The sequence below is a fragment of the Dreissena polymorpha genome, chromosome 2 (assembly GCF_020536995.1).
Source record: "Dreissena polymorpha isolate Duluth1 chromosome 2, UMN_Dpol_1.0, whole genome shotgun sequence".
NCBI classification, from domain to species: Eukaryota; Metazoa; Mollusca; class Bivalvia; order Myida; family Dreissenidae; genus Dreissena; species Dreissena polymorpha.
This window is the reverse complement of record NC_068356.1, coordinates 59,655,317-59,680,848: the sequence shown is the minus strand read 5'-3', so window position 1 is coordinate 59,680,848 and position 25,532 is coordinate 59,655,317. Positions and strand designations below refer to the sequence as shown.

Below are 25,532 nucleotides of genomic sequence, written 5' to 3'. Positions count from 1 at the left end.
GGAATCATGTATTGGTCCATTTTTCCATGTTTATTTTATAAAATAGACTGTTCGGCATCTGTGTGATATATTGTTTTAATTATATTTGATGGTAAGATTATAGTAATTTATTTGAGGTCGATTCTGAGACATGTTTTGGCAACTTATATCAATCACACTCGACACCTTATTTCTGATGGAATCCATCACCACGAGAGTCTCATTTCATTTTAAGGAGAAGCCAGTGCTTTCCTGCATAGTGGTATGCGTTAACCACAGGTAGCAACTGGTACCGTTTCTGTACATCTTTGGTATGATGCAGCTATGGATTTAACCCACAACCTCATGCACTCGAGGCAAACAGTTTCGAGGGTTTCGTCACTCATAGTATAGTTGTAAAGTCTTTTCTTAGTGGAGTTGGAGTTATTCATGATGGCGCATTTTTTAATATTAAACTCCATCTGCCAAGATTTGCTCCAAAATATAAAAGTATCAAGGTCCTGTTGTAGAAGTTGCTGATTAGAGTTAGAGTTCATCGGGCGATAAAGAACGCAATCATCCGCGAAGAGACGTATGGTTGAAGAGAGATGTTGTCAGAGATGTAATTGATGTACAGAAGAAATAAGCAAGGCCCAAGGACAGTCCCTTGTGGTACGCCTGAGGTGACTGGTGAAGATTCAGATGAGGCATCCTGGACGACAACCTTCTGGCTCCGTCCAAATAGAAAGCAGTCAATCCATCGACGTGTGTTATTAGAAATGCCATACAATTCAAGTGTTACGGAACCAAATCAAAGGCCTTAGAAATGTCAAAAATGCCCATGTCGACTTGTTTGCCTGAATTTAGGTGTTTCGAAAGGTCTTCTGTTGTTAACAGCAACTGGGACTCACATGACCGTTTCTGTCGGAAGCCGTGTTGATTCTCGTGTAAGATGTTCTGCGAATCTAGGCGTTTCGTTATGTTAGATACCACTATATGTTCGAGCATTTTGAAGACAACAGAAGTTAGTGATACAGATCGATAATTAGATGGTTTCGAGCTATCGCACTTTTTAAAGATGGGAACAACATTTGCATTTTTCCAGTCTGATGGAACAATTCCTGTATCCAGAGAACGTTGAAATATGCACAAAAGAATGTCTGCTATGATTTCACTTTTTTTAGCATGATGATTGGTAAGTTTTCGGGACCAGATGCCTTTTTCTCGTTGAGTCGGTTTATACTGTTAATTACGCTTTGAAGAGTTGTGGTAATTGGGTCCATGCTTTAAATGGAGATGATCCTTTAACGGGGATGTAGGAGAGATTTTCTTCTCTGAAGACGGACGTTAGTAGCTTATTCAACACGTTGGCTTTCCCCTTGGCTGTGTCTGCTATGAAACCCTCATTTTTCAGAGTACTTATGTCTACCGCATCTTGTTTACGGCTTCTGATATATTTCCAGAAAGACTTGGAATTTCTATCATTTACTGGGTCAAGCATGTCATTTAAATAAAAGTGAAAAGCTTTGCGTATTTTGTATTTTACGTGTTTCTTCAAATCCTGGTAGGTATGTTTCAGCGATGATGACATAGAAGTACTAAGTCGTTTATGCATTTTGTTAGGACTAAAGACTTAAAAACATTCCAGATGATTTCAACTTTAATATACCAGTCGTGATATTTTATTGTCCCCTATTGGTTTCAACGGAGGGGACTTATGGTTTGCACTCCGTCTGTCAGTCTGTCTGTCTGTCTGTATGTCCGTCACACTTTTCTGGATCCTGCGATAACTTTAAAAGTTCTTTATTTTTTCATGAAACTTTAAACATGGATAGATGGCAATATGGACATTATGCACGTCATTTCATTTTGTTCCTACGTCAAAAATTATGGTTGCTATGGCAACAAATATACTAGAAATACTGCTGAAAATTGTGGTTTTCTGGATCCTGCGATAACTTTAAAAGTTCTGAATATTTTTTCATGAAACTTGCAACATGGATAGATGGCAATATGGACATTATGCACGTCAATTCATTGTGTTACTACGTCAAAACTTGTGGTTGGTATGGCAACCAAAAAATTATTCTGAAAATGGTGGAATTTCTGAAAATGGTGGAGTCGGTAGGGGACCAAATTGCTTGACAATAGCCGTATTCAATACACTAATAATTGTAAAAAAAAACGTCATTAAGAACTTTTCTTTTTTTTTGTCTTTCGCGGTTGACGGTCTCTTTAATATACTGCCATCCAATAGGCGAAATCTTTACAGTCTATAGAACTATAATAATTTGATAAAATAAAAAGGTACATTCCCTGGAGTCCGAACCCGGTACCTTAAGATGCAAAAGCTAATACGCTACCACTTATTAATTAATTAAATACACATGTATGTTAAAATTAACAGTATCAGAATGTTATTCAAATTAAAAATCAATTAAAAAGATTTGTAATTTGATTAAATAGCAATTTATTCACACAATGGTTTAATATGCCACATACCAACAGACTAATAACTTTCTTCAAACAAACACACTTTGCATACGTTGAAGTATTTAAAATGGCAAGTTCACGGGTATTAATTGAATGTTACAGTTACGGTACAGGGTTCAAGGATTCAATTTAATTCCATTTTCGCACGAACGAATCATTTTATAAAATAAACGAGTCATTGTTAATGTACACTTATGAGCTGTTAGGTGAAAACAATCCTCCATTTCTTTGATCTTATAAGTTAAGTATTTGCCGTACATTGAAAGCTTAGTTCATAACAAAAATTAGCGTTCATAATTAGAGACCCAGGGTACAAAGATAATGTTCAAAGCGAGGGTCATGAAGTTAGCTAAGTAATGGATGTTGAATATTAGAAATACAATACCCAGCCAATGACGCAAGCCTAGTTGGATACCGGGCAGGCGAACGTAAGCAAATATCGATCCATGGGCGCATATTCAGTAAGGAATGGGCATTCGGACTAATGCAAATGTAGAGACACGGTCGGAATCCAGCTGCTTAATATGTATTCGAACTTCAGCGAATATCTAAACATGATCGAATTCGCACATTGGTGTTGGATATTAGAACTCCGAGCGGATATCGAGTCAGGGTCGAATACCCAGCAGAGAATTCGGTTTTCGAACTATCGCTAATATCGATTCATTTTCAAATACTCTCCTTTATTTTGGGTATTCGAACTATTGCGAAAATCGAACCAGGGTCAATTCCAAACTGAGAATTGAATATTCGAACTGCATTCACACGGCCGTTAATCACGCGCGTCACCTCTTTTTTGATATGGATTAATAAATGAGCCGATGCAACTTCCGAGGTGGCGCTCAGGCCCGGATGTTTTGAAATTTCATGGATAATTTTACAGGGTGATTAGGTTTAATATGTTTTTTTCAACATATTTCACATTATGTTTAAAATCGGACAATGTAGTGCCGTTCAGCGAAGGTTTATTCACAAAAATGTACAGAAACATACATTCTCAACCCATTTAAAAACGTGAGAACCTTAATTAGTTTTGACATTGGAGTTTTAAAAAGCATTTCGATGAGTATTTCCCGTCTGACGAGAACATTTCCGCCCAATTAAATCTCTAACGGCATCAAACTATTGCGTACAATATGCATTAGTTACTGCATGCACAGAAATATTGGCTTCTTGCAGACGTAGTAGATAATTTTGCATTTGTCCAAAAGAGATGGAGCCAATGCTTAGGAGATGGCGCCAATGATAGGAGGTGGCGCAAACGTCAATGCAGGATGCATCAATTAACAGTCGTATCGCAAATACATTATCACATACATTTGATAGATAATGTTATGTGTTATTTATTTGTCAACGTGCACACTAAAGTCCAAATCTTTAGAGAACATAAACATAATCTATACCGGTAATACATAAGATGTAGTTTTTTAAAATATAAGTGATCAACTCAATTAAAAAGTCACCAACATGAATGAAACATATTGTACGATATATACCAAAAATGTGTAATGCCAAATAAAATCAATATCTTTATGTTCAACATTATCAAAATAAATCATCGACAGCAATATTTGTATACAGTATGATAGTTCACGAAATAAATATAAGATAATATTTCTTCATGAAACGATGATTTGTGGCCTTTAATCCAAATGTTACATTTACTAAAAGGCTAAGGTCAGCGAATCTTAACTAGGCTCATATAAATTGTTTTTCCCACTATCAACTCCAAAACTAAAGCTCGGTCTTTTTCCGTTAACTTTTTGTATAAAACATGTTGTAATGAAACAAAGACGACCGTTTCAATCCATCAAGACATTATTAGAAAACTACTTTTTCTAATTTAAAACGCACGCAACTCAAATGTGCTGAAGTTGTCAACTTACCAAAAAATGATGAAATTCTTGTTAACATAATATAAATCATTAAATACAATATTTAACTTTAAAATAGCTATACATGTACATTGGCGCCACCTCCTAATCTGAGCGCCACCTCCTTGGCATTGGTTCCATCTCTTTTAGAAATATGCTATGTATCTATTAGATAAGCTGGATGTTTTCGTGCACGCATTTACTTGTACAGGTTCCAAGCAATCGTTTTATGTAATGGGCGATTAAATTGGCTGGGACTTTTCTTGTCACACAGGCAAAAGACATCAATTTGCTTTTACGAATTCTGCCATGCCACATCTTGTAAAGGTCTTCACGTTTCCATATGGGTTGCGATAATATGTTTCCGTACATTTTTAAATGAATTTATAATCGCTGAATCGCACTACATTGGCCGATTTTTAAATATAATGCGAAATGCATTGACAAACATATTAAATCTTATCACACCGTAAAATTATCCGTTAAATTTTAAAACATCCGGGCCTGAGCGCCACCTCGGAAGTAGCATTGACTCATTTACTAAGTCATCTCAAAAAGAGGTTGCGCGCGTGATTAATGGCCGTGATTCAACACTTTTTTTCTGTCTTTATAAGGTAGATAATTACAAATACGTCTGCGTGAAGAAAAAATGCAGTGACTGAAAAAGAAAACGTTGAAGAATATATCAATAGTATTTCAATTAAAACTTACTCAACCTACAAATACTCTAAGAATATTGTTATACATATTGTACGTCGCATACAGTAAAAAATATAACACTTAATCATAAAACATATATTTTAGCTGCATACATCACACTATTACCTACACAGATAACCATACTTTTTAAAGAAACATTGACATAAAAACAATATTCAAATTTGATTAAAAATACACGTTTGTTCATTGGCTGCCCAACACATTTATTAACACTATAATATTAACGAATAATGTAATCCAAACACACTGTGGAAACCGTTAAAAGTGCCATTTGTTATGAATAAATTAAATGCTTTAAATGAGTAATACATATTGAAAGCATAAAGAATAAATAAATCAAACACCTTGAGCAAATATACGAAAAAAGGATTAATGGTTATATGTAAAGATTAACAACCATATTGGACTAAGGAAAAGACAAGAACTCGCAATACTTTCCCAACCTGAAATCAAAGTACTGAAAGTACTGGTGTGACGATGCTTTTGAAGAGGATGGATATATAGAGGATATTTGCTGGATTCGTAGGAATATCGATTTTCCCAGAAAAACAGCGAAAATATCGATATTTTCACTGTTATTTTTCACTGTTTAAAACAGTGATATACCAGTTTATTTCACTGATATTTCTGTATAAATCACTGGAAAGCATAAAATAAATAGGCATCCATTTAAGTTAATCCACATCACCGCAATTGTGTAATTGTTATTGCTTGTCATTTATCCGCAGGTCAATAGTTAATGGTTGTGGTGCAATAGTTTTCGTTCTTGGACACTGCACTCCCCCTTCAATGAGATTTATTTACCTAAAAGTCTCATATTTGAACTTACGATTCATTTGGGAGTAATGGTCCAGACAACCAATGGATAAAACAGCAACAATATGCTAACCCATTATTTTTCGAGGAACTTAATTGAGAATTCCTGTGCTAGCCCCCAATCACAATATGTTGGAGTATAATAATAGTCAAATTATGTTTTTCTTCTCAAAAGATTGTCGTAGATATTAGGTTGAGGAATATATCATCCAAGACTACAACTTTGAGCAAGCCATTTTTTTCAGTTATTTTTATTGATAAACAATGTTTTGTAACAATTTATACTATACATAGATAGCTTTAACAGCACAATGCGGCTCATCTGAAACTGATTATTTCCTAGTGAACTTAACTAATTTTTCATAAAGATCAAGAAAAAAATATGGCATTGTGAGTATGAACAAACTATTTGCGTCTAACCGATCTAGTTGAGCCTTGTTACCGAGTTCCAACTTTTATTAATTTGAACATTCTGATCAACTGCCATGAAGATCAGGTAAAAAATGTAGGTGTTAACATAGATTTTAATGATTTTAGTTATTGATCAAATGCTTGGAAGCACATGACCCACTTTGGAACGTGACCTGAGACTAGACCTTGTGACCTAACTTTCGAATATGCTTCTTTCAAGTTTGACTTTGAAATCATTTAAAATAATGTTCTAGCCAATTTACAAGTGGATCAGAGAGAGAATGTGACCACTAAAGTATTAACAGACTTTTCTTATATTTGTCATAGTTTTTGATAGAATATGAAACCCAAAATGACATAGAGGTGACTAGTTTCATAAGAATCTGGCAAAAAGGTGACACCCAAATTTAAACATTGTAAAATGATATCTTATGTGTTCACAATAAACTTCGGATAAAATACAACAGCCGAAGAGTGATAACAAAAGCTCACCTTGTCACATCATAACAAGTGAGCAAAATAACCCAAACTATGACATCAAATAAGTGCTCAATAACTTCCAATAAAAATAAAATGTTACTTTTGAAACAAATACAATACCTTCCCTTTCTTACTACAGGATGTTCTAAAACAAGATAGCCCTGTATCGCTCACCCAAAACTCCTTCTATAGTGTCAAACACTTGTGTAATGATTTGACTAAGTTGTAAACTAGATTTAGCATGCACATGACCAACTTGCAAATTCAGCTTTTGATTTGATTAAGATGGTAATTGTAAGCAATTTTCATGAAAATCAGGAAGATAATGTGACCTGTAGAAAGGTAAAGGCAGTTTTCTATAATTTGACCTAATGACCTAATATTTGACAAACTACCAACTTTCAAACTGAAACTTTATTTCATCGAGATAACATTCTGTCCAATTTTCATGAAGATCTGGAAGAAAATGTGACCTCTGGAGTGTTTACTAACCTTTTCTGTGATTTGGTCTGTTGACCTAGGTTGAACCACATATGACCTACTTTCAAATTTAACCTAGAATTGACCGAGATGAACATATACCAACATAAGACAAACAAGGGATTGTTTGTAAAACATGCATGCCCCCCATATGGGCTGTCAGTTCTAGTGGTAGCCATTGTGTGAATACATTTTTGTCACTGTGACCTTGACCTTTGACCTAGTGACCTGAAAATCAATATGGATCATCTGCCAGTCATGATCAATTTACCTATAAAGTTTAATGATCCTAGGCCTAACTATTCTTGAGTTATCATCAGGAAACCTTTTTACTGTTATGCGTCACTTTGACCCTTGACCTTTGACCAAGTGACCTGAAAATTTATAATGGGTTATATACCAGTCATGATCAATGTACCTATGAAGTTTCATGATCCTAGGCGGAAGCATTTTTGAGTTATCATCCGGATACCATTTTACTGTTTTGAGTCACTTTGACCTTGACCTTTGACCTAGTGACCTAAAAATCAATAGGGGTAATCTGCCAGTCATGATCAATGTACCTATGAAGTTTCGTGATCCTTGACGTAAGCATTCTTGAGATATCATCCGGAAATCATTAAACTGTTTTGACTCACTGTGACCTTGACCTTTGACCTAATGACCTGAACATCAATAGGGGTCATATGCCAGTCATTATCAATGTACCTATGTAGTTTCATGATCCTAGGCCTAAGCATTCTAGTCACTGTTACCTTACCCTTTTATCTAGTGACCTGAAAATCAATAGGGTTCATCTGCCAGTCATGATCAATGTACCTATGAAGTTTCATGATCCTAGGCCTAAGCGTTCTGGAGTTATCATCCGGAAACGGACTGACCGACATGTGCTAAACAATATACCCCGAACAATGCCAAATAAGCAATGCAGCATAACACATTCAAAAAGTAAAAGATATCTGTGCAATGATATTTTTCTTCAAATGGTAAGATGAACAAACAAGAGGGCCTGAAAGGCCCAAAGTCGTTCACCTGAGATAACAAGATATTATTGAGACAAATAGTGTGACCAAAATTCATGAAGATCGGAAAATAAATGTGGCCTCTCGAGTGTTAACAAGGTTTTACTATAGCAATATAAGGAAAAATGCCCCACCCCCTGGCAGCCATGTTTTTCAACCAATTGTAACCATTTTCGAACTGATCCAAGATATTATTGAGACTTATATTCTGGCCAAATTTTATGAAGATTGGAATATAAACGTGGCATCCACAGAGTTAAAAAAGCAAATGTTGACGGCTCACGACGGCCATAAAGCGATCACAAAAGCTAACCATGAGCACGTTGTGCGATTACACTCAACGTATTCAAATTTTTCTCATAGGCTTTGCAATTGACCTTTATAGTATCGATGGCTATGTTATTATTTATTGCTATCATGTACCTGCAATATTGTGTGTATGTTTACAATACGCAAAGCATATGATATAAATAAACTAATTGAGCTTATAATAATCTGATTACTATGGCCAGGTCAATTAAGGACTTAAAAACATTTTTGTCCTGATTTCATGAAGACTTGAGATATTAATGCACATAGAGTTTCAAGATATGGGATGATCCACAAATAAAAAGTATTTTTGATCTGTGTTGTGCAGGCTCTTTTTCCATGACTGTCAAAGTGAAATTGCCATGTGAAAAGGATGTCAATTTTTTCATTCAACCATTGTGTATAATGAACTGTTCTGCATATAATTTGCCATTTTGATAGGAGATGACCAGGGTGACAGAGAAAAGGGATATGCATTTGAGATCTGGTCAGGACTCCATATAAAAGTGGTTATATTTAAAAATGTTTAATTACCACATGACCACGGACTCTAGATCTCCGTGACATGACTAAGGTTCTAAATTAATCTAGTATGAACATTTGAACTATATCTTTTTAACACTAAAAAATAATATTTGATGTACAAATTTAATCTACCAATGTGTACAGATACTACTTAACATATATTTGACTGTATTGAATGTAGGAACTAGTTAAAATATCCATTAGAAAAATAGATCAGGATATGAAATATTCATTGCCTGAAGCACTAACCCTGGAGCTATGTTTGTATATAATTAAACACGCTGATTAAAGAAGTAAAACAATACATTGATACAACAGAGGGAAAATCATCCATATAATTACGTATCATATTTTTTATCTGGATCTGGATAGGTGCACAGCAGGATGATTAGGTGTGCGCACTGCGGGAGAGATATAGGAGTTACTTATATTTTGGATTTAATATAATTCACTGAAATTCATCACTGAAGTTACAGTATGATCTCATTTGGTATAGATGTACATGATTGTATCAAGCAAAATATATTAAATAATTATCAGTTTTAATTCACTGTCATTATTTCAGTATCATTTAAATGATTTCAGTAAAGTCTATCATTCATATGCATCAATTTTGTAAATATCAATATAACTGTATAAGTATATTACAAGAAGACATTTTTGAAACAAGGGCTGTTTGTAAAACATGAATGTCCCCCAAATGGGCTGTCAGTTGTAGTGTCAGTCATTGTGTGAATACGTTTTTGGCACTGTGACCTTGACCTTTGACCAAGTGACCTGAAAATCAATAGGGGTCATCTGCGAGTCTTGATCAATGTACCTATGACGTTTCATGATTCTAGGCATACGCGTTCTTGAGTTATCATCCGGAAACCATTTTACTATTTCGGGTCACCGTGACCTTGACCTTTGACATAGTGACCTGAAAATCATTAGGGGTCATCTGCGAGTCATGATTAATGTATCTATGAAGTTTCATGATCCTAGGCATAAGCGTTCTTGAGTTATCATCTGGAAACCATTTTCCTATTTCGGGTCACTGTGACCATGACCTTTGACCTAGTGACCTGAAAATCAATAGTGGTAATCTGCGAGTCATGATCAATGAAGCTATGAAGTTTTATGATCCTATGCATAAGCGTTCTTGAGTTATCATCCGGAAACCATTTTACTATTTCGGGTCACCGTGACCTTGCCCTTTTAATCTAGTGATCTCAAAATCAATAGGGGTCATCTGCGAGTCATGATCAATGTACCTATGAAGTTTCATGATCCTAGGCCTAAGCATTCTTGAGTTATCATCCGGAAACCATCTGGTGGACGGACATACGGACATACAGACCGACATGTGCAAAACAATATACCCTCTCTTCATCGAAGTGGGGCATAATAATACACTATACAGTTTGATATACTGTTAATAATGTAACTTCAAATCCAAGTAGTGAGTTCATCAAACTATTGCAAACGAAACACCTGGTGTGCCAAGGCACCAGCCGAAGTCAAATGCCTTCTGACTTAGTGCATTTTACTATTTATAACATCTACATTAGTTACAGATACATGTTCACATTTGTATGTGTTTGAAAAAATGTATAATCTTAAATTACATCTTCTGACCATGCATGTCGTAGATTTCAAAATCCAGGCCCTGGTCTGACACATTGGTTACATTATCGTTAAACTGTTACCAGGCTTCTGAATTTAATTAGCCAGGTCACAGGAAAAGGGCAGTCTAATCAGTATACAATTAAACTATTTGTCATTGTCAGAAAACCGCTCTTAAGCAAACAACTTTCAAACAACTGCAGGCTGGTCTGGATCTAAACTGGCCACAATCGCCTTAATGTCTCTTTTACTTGGATACATTTCATTTAACTTAAAAGGGATCTTCCACGTTTTGGTAAATTGACAAAATTGAAAAACGTTGTATCGGATTCGCAAATTTTCGTTTTAGTCATGTTATTTTTAGGAAACAGTATTACTGAACATTTACCATGGTCTAATATAGCCATTATTATGCATCTTTTAACGATTTGAAAAATTATAAAGCGTTGCAACGCGAAACAATTGAATAATTTGGAGAATTATGTTGTTGTTGTTTAATTTTGTGAAACTACGAAGATTGCTTATATTAGGTATAAATACGTCAACCATTTATACTTGGCAGAATAGTCGAGCAGGCTAATGCGTTTTTACTCCAGGACTAAGGGGGTCACTGGTTCGAGCCCTGCTGCGGGATACTTTTTTTTAGAATTTTATTCTGGATTTTTTACTGGAGCTTTTAAGATCCAATGTTTACATTTATCAATATAAAGCATTTAATGACTAACTTCAAAACATGCCAAAATCTGTGAAAAGGCCCCTTTAACATAATAAATATCTACTCCTATAAATATGAGGTCGATACACATGGACTAAACGGTAAATTACGTCTAATTATTTGGACTATAATGATAGCAACTACTGAAATAGAAAGAAGAAAGAATTCATACAAACCAGTAATTTGAGTAAAGAGTTTGTAATCAATTTTGTATTTCAGGACAGCTTGGTGATATGCCAATCCCATATGACATGTTGATTTCGGGTATCATAGCCTTTCAATAAGTCGCAAAATGCTCGAACAAAATGTATAAAGCAAAATGTGACTTAAATTGATAACTAAAAATATCAGTATCATCAGTATGCCTGTTTTGCCTTGTCAAGCTGTCGAGATCCAGTAAGTGCTTCATTCACATCGAATATAACCTTCGAATTCCATTTATTGTTACATTACTAAATAGCGAAACAAGACGATTTAAGCTGTAAGAAAGTTTTGACACGATTGTTATCAAGTCTCTCATGGGCGAAGTCATTGTTGTAGAAAGTGATGTATTCACATCGAATATAATCATACAAAAGTTTCATATTATATAATGCGTTTGAAATACTTCACTAAAAGCCAACTGTGTAAAGGCATTTGGAAACAGGAAAAATAAATATTGTATACAATGTTTAAATTGTGAAGAATGCTTATTTTAATAATATCAAATATAATTATTTCTTTGAACTTATCAATTTAAGCTCGATTGCGTCAAACGTTTATGGATTATTGAGGCATTCTCGAATTCATTTAACTGGTAGAAATCCGGGACCTTCTGATCGCTACGTGGACACCATATCCACTACGCCTTCGCGATCTTGTTATGCGCCTATCGTGTGACGGAACGTATTGTGGGAACACCCTTGACGATAGGGCGTATGGGCGTATGCGCGGGCGGACAGATGGATGGCATGTGACACATCATTGTGTGTTCGCTCTGCTACAGATACAGTTTTCAATCGAATGTTCTACACACTTTCTGGTAATGTGCGTTGTCATAATATGGAGGCTTAGTTCGATAACCAGCCACTTCGCATCAGTCACTTCAGAGTTATTTCCCTTGGTAAAAAGATTAATGCGAACCCGTTTCCGCTCTGCAACTTGTACAGTTTTCATCGAATCTGCAAGGTTTGTTGACATAAAATGGAGGCAATACTTCCAGCATGTTCGCACTGGGCTCTCCAGAGTAATTGCTCTTAGTTTATATAAAAAAAAGTATTTCGCCGTTTCCTCTCCCTTATTCAAACCCATTCTTTAAATACGGAAAAAATATTCAGTTTATCATTTTAACTTATTCTGTATTAATGAATACATTAATTGTTTTAATTAAGATGCACTTTTCAGTAGATGATTGACATTTAACTCAAATAACTATTTTTACATCGATAACATTTGGATCGAGTATGATGCAGTAAAATACCAATATTTGATTATGTAGCACGTAAAAAAAAATATTGCAATTATAAATATTGATAGTTTCTTACTATTGAAATACTCTTGTGATAGTTATTTTTGCTATCATAATTGTATCGTGTAAGTACTTTTTGACTGCTATGTTCAACGCATAAATAAAAATTAGAGATCAATTAACCAACATTGATTGATCTTTGATCAACACGATATACATTATAAGACATACATGTGTCAATTTGTAAAGTCATTTATGGAAATCTTAATGTTTCATGTAGGATTGTAAAACAAAAGCCTACAAGCTGAAAACGGTATAAAATTGTCACTGCCCATATGATGAAAATCAATTATTATTCCTTTTATTTCAGTTCATGAATATCATACATAATGGCTGTATGAAACTGAAATAAGTATGTTTTATCCAGATTTGTTACACTCAATTGTTTATGAACTGGAGTTTCTCACTGACAGTGTTGTTGTAATCGAGTCATGAGTTGAATAAGGTATGAGTTATGAACACATATTTATTTTAAGATCGCTAAATGTATATAATCCAGCTTCACTTTAAATTATTTGGTTTGGTCCATGTTTATAAACACAATAAAATCATTTGTAATTTCAGATAATTATGTCTTGAAATAATGTTTGAACATTAAGTAAATTTGAATATTGGTCGGAATGCTCATAAAAATATTGCACGTGCTCTTAAGCAAAGTATTGACATACAGTTTTGTGACAGCACAACGCGAGTCGTATGAAGAACTATAACACAGGCGGATCACACGATGGCTGCATCAGGCCAAAACACAGGCGGATCACACGATGGGTGCATCAGGCCAATTTGGCTCCACAATAGACACGAGATCTATCTTAAAGGGAATTCAGGAGAGCATCGATATATCACGATTGAAAAATCGCGTAACGTCAGTTCGTTAAACAATCGAATTGTCGACAATATTATCTGGCTTAAATGAATATTATTTTGAATCCGTATTTGAAGATCTTATTAAGTTGAACAGTATACTATACGACAAATTTTCATATTAAAAAGAGCATTTATAAACATTTGTTAATTTCGAAATGTTAAAGCACTCCGGTAATCACACTTACTTTTATTGATTTAATAACGTGATGAGTACGTTATTATAAAGATGCACGTCTTGAGAATTCAAAAAAGGACCTAATATTTACAGTTATTTCCCCTGTGAAAATAAAACTTCTTGGAATAAGGATTTTTACCCTACTAAATGTGTTTGTATTAACACATAAGAGGGCTATTAAAGAGGGCTTATATCCAGACCTCATCAACATTATAGTTTCATAACTCCCATTGTTTTCTTCTCATATATACCAACGAAACATCTAAGTTGTCATTATTATTTTCCTTCTTTGAATGCTAAGTACACATTATATGTATTAAGTATTTATAACTCGACCGAAGACTTAAATATAACACAGCATGTTAATATAATCCGACAAAGTCAAGCGTTGTGATGCAAGCAACAAATACAGACTTCTATTTTATTTGTATTAATTATTCGTCGAACAACTTGACTATTGAAAGTTCAGAAACTTGAAAACATTGATTATTAAATACAATTTGTTAACTTGTTACCATGTAGTATGAGCTTAAAATATCAATCGATTGAATCGGGTATGTAAACAACGAGCCGAATCATCGGAAATACCGCAAATATCTTGAGTATGATTTTATATGTGCTTATAGTGTAGTGTACAGTCTTAGCGCCATGGTACTGCGGATCAGATTGAATCCCTTTCGTTGATCCTATGAACTTTATTGTATAATAATGTTTTTGCAGACTTAAAAGCATGTACAATAATATAAAGGAACTTGGAAACAAAGCCACAGTCGTTACAATTCATTATTAAGTGTGATCTACTAAATAGCTTTTCAATGTCAAGCTTGTTTAATGACATTAAAACGTTGTATTTAGATTTTACATTTAATGACCATTATTAAATCATTTAAACACACCAACATACATTGAAGTTAAGGAGGGTTGTAAAAATAAGGTCAACACAAGTTCTCATTAGATAAGAATGCCAACAAGATATCTTGCGAACGGCGAACAGAACATAATTATGAACTGATAAAATTCAAAGTGTATAGAGTACAAATTTATTTATCCCACAGCACGGTGTGCATTGGCATTCCATAAAAGAATACGTATGAACAATTGAAATGAACGATTTGATTTTGAAAACAAATGAGCCTTGTTCTGAGAAAACTGGGCTTAATGCATGTGCGTAAAGTGTTATCCCAGATCAGTGTGTGCAGTCCACACGGGCTAATCAGGGACGACACATTCCGCCTAAACTTGATTTTCGGTAAGGAGGGACTTCCTTAAAACTAAAAATACCATAAAAGCGAAAAGTGTCGTCCCTGATTAGCCTGTGCGGACTACACAGGCTAATCTGGGACTACACTGTACGCACATGCATTAAGCCCACTTTTCTCAGAACGCGACACAAATAAGCATCTATCAAATCACAATTAATTATTACAATAATAAGTGGCCCAGTTGTGAGATTGTACATAGTTCGTTTGACTTGAGATGTCCAAATTGTGTCATAGCTACCTTACTACAACTTTTATTGCAAGTGTGGAGTATCTTTAAATGATAGCATAATGTTCCGAAAAGGTCACCTTCACACAACGAAGATTGCTAAAACCACACATTTAAAAATGGGCGTTATAAGACTCATTGGCTGTGTTCTATTGGTGTTACCTTGCGTTTTAACAGGTATTTATTTATTTGAATTATATTTGTTTAATAAGTAACATTTTCTATAAAGTTCTCTTTACTTAAACAATAGTAGTTATGTTTTCTTAAATTTTCCCTTTTTCTTAAACCGTTCACACAATATACTACATAAACATAACACAAACATACTTTTAGAAAGAAACAACTGGTGTTTTGTTTACCAAAATAGTTATTATAAAAACAAAAAACTTCATCATAAAAATAACGCAAGCTATAAGTATGCATTTAAAGGCTCTATAAAGGTGAATATACGTAATTATTTACACATTTTAAAATATTTTTTTCATATTTTATTTATAAAGGTTATCAAAAAACAATATATATATGCTATTGGACATAATAATAAAAAATGAGCAATACAACTTGTTTTGAGCTCAAAATAAAGTGTCCTCCAAGTCAATTGTGTTTACAAACAATCAGTTTATTTACATTGCTGTTTACTCGCGAAAGAGAAAGTGAAAGTGACTCAGGTCACCAAAAATATAACGACGACTTTGAACGTTTTCCGTCATCACTCACAAAGTGGGTATTTTCTAAATGGTTAAAACGTTTGTAGTGATCTGATAAGTTACTTTCTGCTGGTAAAAAGTTGTTAAAGTAGAAATAAAATTGAATTTTCTTTCGGCTATTTTTAGCATATGTCAACGCTCTGAGGCTACACATCACGTTAGATGCAAAAATGTAAACATTTCTTCCAATTATGAAACGGGTTTATCTCCCATAATTCTTGACAACGCTGTACCTAAACTGTGTTATTAGCAGTTTTTATGCAAAAGTAATTGAAATTAGGTAAAAATTAGACCAGTTGATATGCATAATAATTGGATTTATGACCTTTATAGAGCCTTTAAGCAAAATAAAACAGTTGTAAAATAATACCTGTTGGAGTCCAGCAATAAGAAGAATAAATGTCGCCTGTATCAAATAATAGTATATTCAGTCAACAGTTTCAAACGAAAATATTACTTATAACTCAATAATAAAATGTATCTCGAACAAAAACAGTTATATGTATTGAAATAGATTCTATCATCAAATCAAATTTGCAAACACGTAAGTATTCATATAAATATTAAATTTAATAAAAGCTATATATATATATATATATATAACTTTCATTAGCCAAGACAAATCAGGAAAATGAATAGACGTGTCACCACTTGAAATAGTAACCGTTTTTAAGGCATATCAAACCTCAAACTCAGTTCAGTAGTAGACACAGAACACTGAAGTGTACATAAACTTCAAAATCATAGCATCGCAATTAAAAAATGAAAACCTTTACAACGAAGATCCTTTTAATTCAAATTGCCATTTGAATATTCATATGTGTATTAAAGCAACAGTGGTTAAGACGTGAAGTGTACACAGCGTCTATGATTTTGATAAATATTGAAATATAAATTGTTGTAAAGTATCTGTTTGTAATAAAGATTAACTGTATTTGTTTTCAGTGAGTCAACATGACACATTTTCTTTAATATCGTTACATAAATTGCAAATCCTACAGTGCTGATTTTTGTTTTTTTCACACACTATATCGATACTGTTTACTAAGTTTATGTAGACTTTATTCTACAATATATACTCCTATCTTTTTATTCTTGGGCCTGACGTCCTTTTGTGCTTAAACATTTATTCCATGGATGAAAACTAAAACGTTTTAAGAATAAAATATATCTCAATTTAAGAAAAAAAATCAACATATAAAAGATATTGTTTATTTTAATATTTATTGCGATTTATTATGTAACTATTGGTCCTTGAGGCACAACTTACTATACTTACTGAATAGCATTTGTTTATTTACACCATAAGCAGTTGGAAAATAAGCAAAAAAAGCTAATACCCTTATCGGTGTACTCTGATGGTTTAGTCCATATATACAGTTCAAAAATCATCCACCAAATAGTCATATTTTTTAGATTCCGCATATGCATCTTTATACCAAAGATACTTCCCTGTAAAAGGCAATTAAGATAAGATTCTAATCAGTTTTTTAGTATTTGTATTTACTATAAGGGATATGCACTATCGCATTGTCGCCATCGTAAGGAAAATTGCTTTGTAGCTTCAATCACTCATTACGGTCTTTCTCGCTTTAAGTAACTAATGCTGTATTATTTTTCATCATAATAACACTTACGGTTGCCTCCAGAATTTTACCGATTTTGCTACTACGGATCGTGGGCGTCCAATCGTCACGCCCCGAACGCACTCCGCCCTGGAGACATCAACCCCTCTCTGTGCTCGCACCTGTCCTATTCCTTTCTGGACCTGGACGATACTGCCACCAGGATTATACCAACACCGGACCCACCGCATCCAGATACCCTGTATGAAATGTTTCTTATTATATAATATAGCCAATGTCATCCAGCGATTTCTCAAGGAATTCCAAAGAAAATTAGATACAACATGGAAAACTTATGAAACTTATTTGAGGATTATGTCTGACCCCTATTTGTTAGCCGAAGCCAAAGGTCAGGTCAATATTAGTAAAACTAGAGTGGAAAAACATAACATGTTTTACTCAAAAACTAAAATTACAAGAAAAGTACATATCATATAATTAAACCCTGCATTTGGTTAAAGAGTTCCGCGTGTATTCTTGGACAAAACGAGCTATACTTATAAATGACCAAGTTAAATCTAGCAAAACATTTCGGTTTCGCAGCAAGTCGACGGTCAGGTCAATCTTATTAACATCATAATTAAACGGGGCAATTACTCAACATTGACTAAGATATTACTAGTATCATGAAATATGTCATGCACATTTTACTATATGATTGTCTTTTTTCTATCTGTCAGTTCCTTCCTCTACAGACCCCGTTTGTCTGCACATCAACAAATGAAACGAAAGAGCTCAAAATGTCAATTGAGTTCTGATAAACACAGAATTTAATGAAGTAAATATACAAGTGACGGTAATGAGGAAAACATTTTTCACCAGCGATTAATCGTCTGAAAAATTATATTAACAAATCTTAATAATGTCGTGCAAAACTGGACATTGGATTTGTGTATAACACATGGCAAGCGCATAGATAAGGGGTTTCATTTTTCAATGACATCGGTTTCAAACCAACTAAGGGACTGTATTGCGTTTAGTATTGCCAAAAGCCTTGTTTTCATAATTTAATAGTCACTCATGTAAAGTGAAACACGGGATCGACTGCAGGCACTGTCTTAGTAAACATTTGATGTGACCACTATCAAAGAAGACCGTGGAATGTTCGTTTGTGACCACTGTGGTAATCATGTATGACGTTTGATGATGTTCAAGTACACTGATGAAACAATACCCTTAGATATACTAGGTATTGATTTATACTAGAGAAACATTCAAGAAAAATCACATGCGCAGCTGAAATAGTTGTATTACAAAGATAGACCAATTGTGAGCAGTTACTTTAATTTATTTAAGTTTTGATAGTATGTTATCAAGTCCGTTAAAAAAATTTATAGAACTCATGTATGTATAACGTGCTAATGTATTCTATCTTTATCTTTAAAAAGTATTATTTAAAATAATAAGCCTCAATGTTGCTGATAACATGTTCTTTTCAAATTTAATAGAACAATTTGCACATAGAAAAAATGTTGAAGGGCATTATAAAGAGTGGTCGAGCAGCTTATAATCCGCTCTGGGCTCCAGATCTATATTTGTTGAAACGAGTATTGATCTTCTCTTACCAGTATGACACAATTCAACAACCTCAAGAAGAGGAATAGGGGTCTGAAAACCATCGCTTCGGTGGGAGGTTGGGCCATGGGAACTGAAGCCTTCATCAAGCTTGTATCCTCGCAGGACTTGATGAACCAGTTTGCTGGAAACGCCGTAACGTAAGCAAGCACATGTGAAGTTATCGATGTACCAATTTGCAATAATTGCTGAAGTTAGTAACATTACTTATTCTTAATACAAGTAAATCAATGTTTTGTTTTCAATAAAAGCTGTAATCGAATGTCTATTCAATTTGATTTTCTGAATTTACCTTACGTCCCTATTTGCAAGGACGTTTATTATGCAAACAAAATGTTACGGAATACCGTTAGGGCCATCGTGGTTACACATTAAAATCCAGAGGGCGACAATGCGATAGTACGATGGCGACAAAGCGATAGTACGATGGCAACAATGCGTTAGTACGATTGCGACAGTGCGACAACGCAATAGTACGATGGCGACAATGCGATAGTACGATGGCGACAGTGCGACAACGCAATAGTACGATGGCGACAATGCGATAGTACGATGGCGACAGTGCGACAATTCGATGGCGACAGTGTATAGAACGATGGCGACAATACGATAGTGCGTTAATAAATTACGACAGAGCGACAATACGATGGCGACAGTGCGATAGTACGATGGCGACAATGCGATAGTGCGATAATTCGATGACGACAGTGCGCCAATACGATGGCGACAATGCGATAGTACGATGGCGACAATGCGATGATACGATGGCGACAGTACGATTTGCTGCATTGTCGCCATCGTACTATCGCATTGTTGCCATTGTTCGATCGCACTATCGCATTGTCGCCCTCTGGATTTTAATGTCCAACCACGATGGCACTAACGGTATTCCATAAAATGCTGTTATTTTCATTCCAACCTTTGTAAACGTGTTGTTGTGGAACAGAACGTACAGTCACAGCAATTGTCGTCTTCAAAGTACCAAGCCCCTAGTATTTCTGCACACACATAATAGTGCTTTTATTTGTGTATTTATTTATTCATTTTATTTGGCATTATAAACTACGATAGACGTTTACGAAGAAGTAATACTTGTTACGTTAGCAATTGAATTTTTTTTTTTAATGAAAAAAAACATGTATGTTCGTTGTTTAACCAAATATTTAGTTCTGGTTGCATTTCAAAGTGTCAAGTTTCTTTTATAATTCGTTAATCGCCAATAACCTGGGTACATCACGTGACTTAGTGTGGTTTACTATTGAACATTAATGGATGTAAACACACCGGTATGTGGTGCTTTTCTTCAAATAACTTTTTTTTAAATTACTTACGAATTCAACTAGTGCATTAAAGTTATATGCAAAAATAAAGTTCTTACCGATGTGTTTACATTCTGTCCAGCCCTTATGTAAACCCCTGTGAACTCCGTTGATCCTGCACCCTGCTATTGCCTAGTTATTAGATCGTGAAAACACCATATAATTTTAGCATGTTGTAAAATAACACAAAAACCACCGTGTTATGGTTTAACGAGATGCCGTGGTTTTACAGGTTCTTGCGAACACATAACTTCGATGGCCTTGACCTTGACTGGGAATACCCTGGTGTTGAATATAGAGGCGGAAAACCTGAAGAGAAGCAACGTTTTGTCCAACTACTCAAGGTATGGGATGTGTGGGAATACAGACTGACCGGAGAAGTTTGTATGTAAAGGCGTAGCTCAAACCCTTCTCTATATATTGTTTGAAGATAAATTACATTTCACATATACTCAAAAATAAATCATACTCTGCTTCATAAATGTTGAGCAACTCTACACTAAAGTTCGATGAATGGATAATATTTCAGACTAATATTGAAACATGATTAGGGAAAGGTCTTGTATTACAAACATTGTTAAATAAACATATAGTGTTTAGATGTACCCTTTATAAGGTACTGTAAAACCATACCATGATATTACAATGTCAGCTAATGCAATATTAGACCGTGCGTGAGGCATTCGAAAGCGATCCGGAAGTGCAGAAAGGTCGAGACCGACTCCTTCTTACGTGTGCAGTTGGAGTCACCGAGGAGCTCGTTACGACAGCCTACAACGTGACGGGAATAGCACAGTAAGATATCACACAATGACGTCATCCGACAATGCGACAGGAAAATCACAGTTAGATATCACAAAACGCCGTCATCCACCAACGTGACGTGAAATTATATTTGAAAGATATGATATAATAATATAGGACGGCATCACCAAAGTAAGATTAGAGATCTTTTTTCTGAAACCACATTGAAAAATATGTAAAATAATATATGTCTTTAAGGACGCCATAAGCTGATATGTAGTCAGGTTTTCATATCTTTACGTTAATGTTGACAAACTCTTGATATTTCTTAAGCTATTATGATCCTTTCTATTTTGCACTTTACATTTGTTTTATTGCAAACTCTTCTTTCACGCAATTTAAAATTATTCATGATGAGATACTTCTATTAATAATAGCCGTAGTGGTACGACAATTTAATCTCCACATTGCATAATAATCGTACGTCACCTTTCCTGAAAAATCTTATATTATATATATAGAGAGAATAATTGGTTAGTGTTGATTATAGATCAGGTTTATCATTCGAGGCTTAGAAAACAAAAGAGCACGAGCTTGGCGACTGCTTTTTCGTTTTCGTGCCCAGCATGATAAACCTGATCTACAATCAACACTAATCTATTATCTATTTATCCCACTTTCTATTCAGTAAACCTTTTTATTTAAACACAATAGTTTAAACTGGATAATTTCGCTGGATTTATGACGTCATTTTGTCGAAAAAAATACGACATTTCGTGCCTTGGTTTATAGCAGATAATTAATAAACGGGGCTTTAATCAACCGAATTCGCTGTACAAGTGGGATAAATATTCTTCACTAAAAATTGGAAAATTGTTGCATTCACCTAGTGTATGTTTGTTAATATTCGTTTTGATCAGCTTAAAATACTTTAACTTAAAAGCCATTGTGTAAACGTTTCGGATATTTTCTTAAGTTTATTAGATAATAACCGAAAACTTTTATAGAACAAGAGCTGTTTGTAAACATGCATGCCCCCCATATGGGCTGTCAGTTGTAGTGGCAGCCATTGTGTGAATACGTTTATGGTCACTCTGACCTTGATCTTTGACTTAGTGACCTGAAAATCAATAGGGGTCATCTGCCAGTCATGATCAATGTACCTTTGAAGTTCCATGATCCTAGGCGTAAGCTTTCTTGAGTTATCATCCGGAAACCATTTTACTGTGTCGAGTCACCGTGACCTTGACTTTTGACCTAGTGACCTGAAAATCAATAGAGGTCATATGCCAATCATGATCAATGTACCTATGAAGTTTCATGATTCTAAGCGTAAGCTTTCTTGAGTTATCATCCCGAAACCATTTTACTGTGTCAAATCACCGTGACCTTGACCTTTGACCTAGTGACCTGAAAATCAATAGGGGTCATACGCGAGTCATGATCAATGTACCTATGAAGTTTTATTATCCTAGGCGTAAGCGTTCTTGAGTTATCATCCGGAAACCATTTTACTGGTTCTAGTCACCGTGACCTTGACTTTGACCTAGTGACCTGAAAATCAAAAGGGGTCATCTGCGAGTCATGATCAATTTACCTATGAAGTTTTATGATCCTAGGCGTAAGCGTTCTTGAGTTATCATCCGGAAACCATTCGGTTGACGGACCGACGAACCGACCGACCGACCGACGGACCGACGGACCGACCGACCGACATGTGCAAAACAATATACCCCCCTCTTCTTCGAAGGGGGCATAATAAGAACTAAATGCATCTACAATCATTATACTGTTTGTTAGTTTAAACATATACACACGTTTGACTATTTTTTTTAAATGTTGCTTTCTATTCCAGTGATCTTTATTAATTATTTATTTCGCCAGGTATACTGTATCGCATTACAATATAAATATATTTTGTTTTCTTATCAATGTTCGTTACTTTATTATGTTCTTAGCTCTAGGTCTTACATTCCTTGATTGTCCCTTTTTTCTCTCAAATATCTTCCTTTATTTCAGTAACTAGCTGGTGCGTCATACGCATAGTTCATTTATAATCACAGCTTTTTGTGAAGATGCCAATAACTGTTATACAAAATACAAAACAAAAATATTGCATATGTGGAACACGAGATGGCATTACTATTATTCCATTGTAAGTTGGTGATCAGCCAAGAAATATTGCCCCCTGAACCTCAGAAATAGTGTCCCCCTGATCCTCAGGTATTCCGACCTGATTAACCTGATGATGTACGACTTTCACGGCGAGTGGGAGAACACCGTCAACGTCCACAGCGCCCTCTACAGCGACTTCGACTTAAGCGTGGTAAGCTAACTACTCGCTGCGGTTACTTGCTCTGCATGTAAAACGTAGGCACTGTATTCACAAGTTAAGTCACAAAAGATCTGGAATGATTTATGGCTTATAATAGTTTTTATGAAAATCAGTGCTTTTTCTTACATAATTGGACTTTGTATATGCGTTGCTGTTAAAATTTCAACGCGAATAGAACATAACTTACATACACCATAAATATTAGAATACATTTACTATTTGAGTCCATCATCATTCTCTGGTTAACAACAATAAAATGGAATTAAAATGCCCGGAAGCAGTCAAATCTCTTCGTGGATGTTGGTTGGTGATTCGCAGGGTTATAGGTTAAGAGGGTAATGGGTTGAAGGCTTAAGGCAATGATAAGGTTGCTATGGTAAGAGGTAAGAGTTATTGTGAGAGTGAATGTTTATATGTTAGGTTTCGGTTACGGGGCAAGAGGTAAAAAGGCTGATAAGTTATGGTTAATGTGTGATGGGGATAGCGTCAGGGGTTGAATGATTAAATATAAGTGTTATTTGTAAACGTAAGATTGATAGGCGCTAGGTTGGCTCTCTCTGTCAATTTGAGATAGTGCAAATAAAGTTGCAATATACATTTCATCCTATTACACTCTCAGGAAATAATGTAAATAGTGGATGCAATGGTTGGACTACGGTTGATACAACCCATACCAATATGTAGCACTGCATGATATTGATGTAGTTAATTGACTTCTTTCGCAGTGAATATAAAGAAAACGTAAATATATATTTTATTAAAGTTTCCTGACAAATATTATGTATAAAAACACATTTTACTTTAATCCATCAACACAATGTTACATTCCAATGCTGTGTGAATTATAGGCTTTACTTCTCTGCTTATAGGATCGCTTTGTTAAGTTGTGGGTGTCAGAAGGGGCGCTAAGAGTAAGCTGCTAATGGGGTTTGCCGCTCTACGGGCGATCCTTTACCCTGGTTGACCCCAACAACAACACCGTGGGTGCACCCAGCAGTGAAGGTCACGACATGCCTTACTATCAGGTAACAATAAAAAACATATGTAAATGTTTTGCTCTTAATAGGCAGCACCGCTAATCTATTGATATCGTCCCAACAAACCTGCGCCCACACATTGTTTTTTTCGTCACCCCATGCAAAGAAATCAGTGTGGTAGAATTAAAAGTCCAACGTGAGGGAAATAAATGCTTTGAGGTATACAGAGCTGATGGAAGAATGTCGCGAGAAGGATTGTAGTACCCGCTGCTCCCCGTAAAAGTCGAGTGAAGAGGATTTCCTGCTACTCCGGGTGATGTTCACTGCCCTTGTAGACACTGGCTTCAACAGAATGACAGCCATCCAAGCAGTGTGCAGTGCTGTTAATAAGACGTAAAGTTGGATTTTGCGCTGCAGAAACCACACGAGCTGGAGCTAGTTACCAACAAACTGTTAACTGATCCGCCCGAGGCCCCACCATACTAACGTGTTCTTGGTTTTAGGGGGCAAAATATTTAATGGTGTATGGAACTCAGCTGATAATGTGTAAGTGTTGTGTGAAAACTGCAATTGTATTACTGGCATTAAAATAAAAGGAATAAGAAAAACAGGACCGTATTGTCACTTCTACTTAATTATATCAAGTTCTGCTTGTCATTTTATTGTTATCGTATTGGTTGAGAAAGGTCAATATAAATCTACTATCGATTCAAGTTTTAATTCATATAATCATAATTGCACATGAAAGGCCGTTCACTCAAAGTATTTGCATGTGTAGGTCCTTGACATAATTAATACTCAT

At 35.0% G+C, this 25,532-nt stretch overlaps 2 protein-coding genes across 2 annotated transcripts in view; one reads left to right on the top strand and one right to left on the bottom strand.

Moving 5' to 3' along the window:
* LOC127867216 (uncharacterized) overlaps nucleotides 1-25,532 on the bottom strand; it is a 317,672-nt gene that overhangs the window by 51,911 nt on the left and 240,229 nt on the right. The gene's annotated exons all lie outside the window — the stretch shown is intronic.
* On the top strand, nucleotides 15,496-25,127 carry LOC127869763 (putative chitinase 1). Its single transcript, XM_052412422.1, has 8 exons — nucleotides 15,496-15,625; nucleotides 17,805-17,982; nucleotides 19,349-19,495; nucleotides 20,907-21,018; nucleotides 21,342-21,469; nucleotides 23,642-23,744; nucleotides 24,623-24,664; nucleotides 25,014-25,127. The coding sequence occupies exons 1-8, from the start codon at nucleotides 15,511-15,513 to the stop codon at nucleotides 25,125-25,127; spliced, it is 939 nt and encodes a 312-aa protein (XP_052268382.1). The 5' UTR covers nucleotides 15,496-15,510.

Bases quoted from the DNA above. Each gene is read 5' to 3' on its own strand.
- LOC127869763 (XM_052412422.1), top strand. From the start codon at position 15,511: ATGTTCCGAAAAGGTCACCTTCACACAACGAAGATTGCTAAAACCACA. The intron at 15,626-17,804 runs GTATTTATTTAT...GGTTGCCTCCAG, and splicing joins GTTACCTTGCGTTTTAACAG to AATTTTACCGATTTTGCTAC. The intron at 24,665-25,013 runs GTAAGCTGCTAA...TCCCCGTAAAAG, and splicing joins TGTCAGAAGGGGCGCTAAGA to TCGAGTGAAGAGGATTTCCT.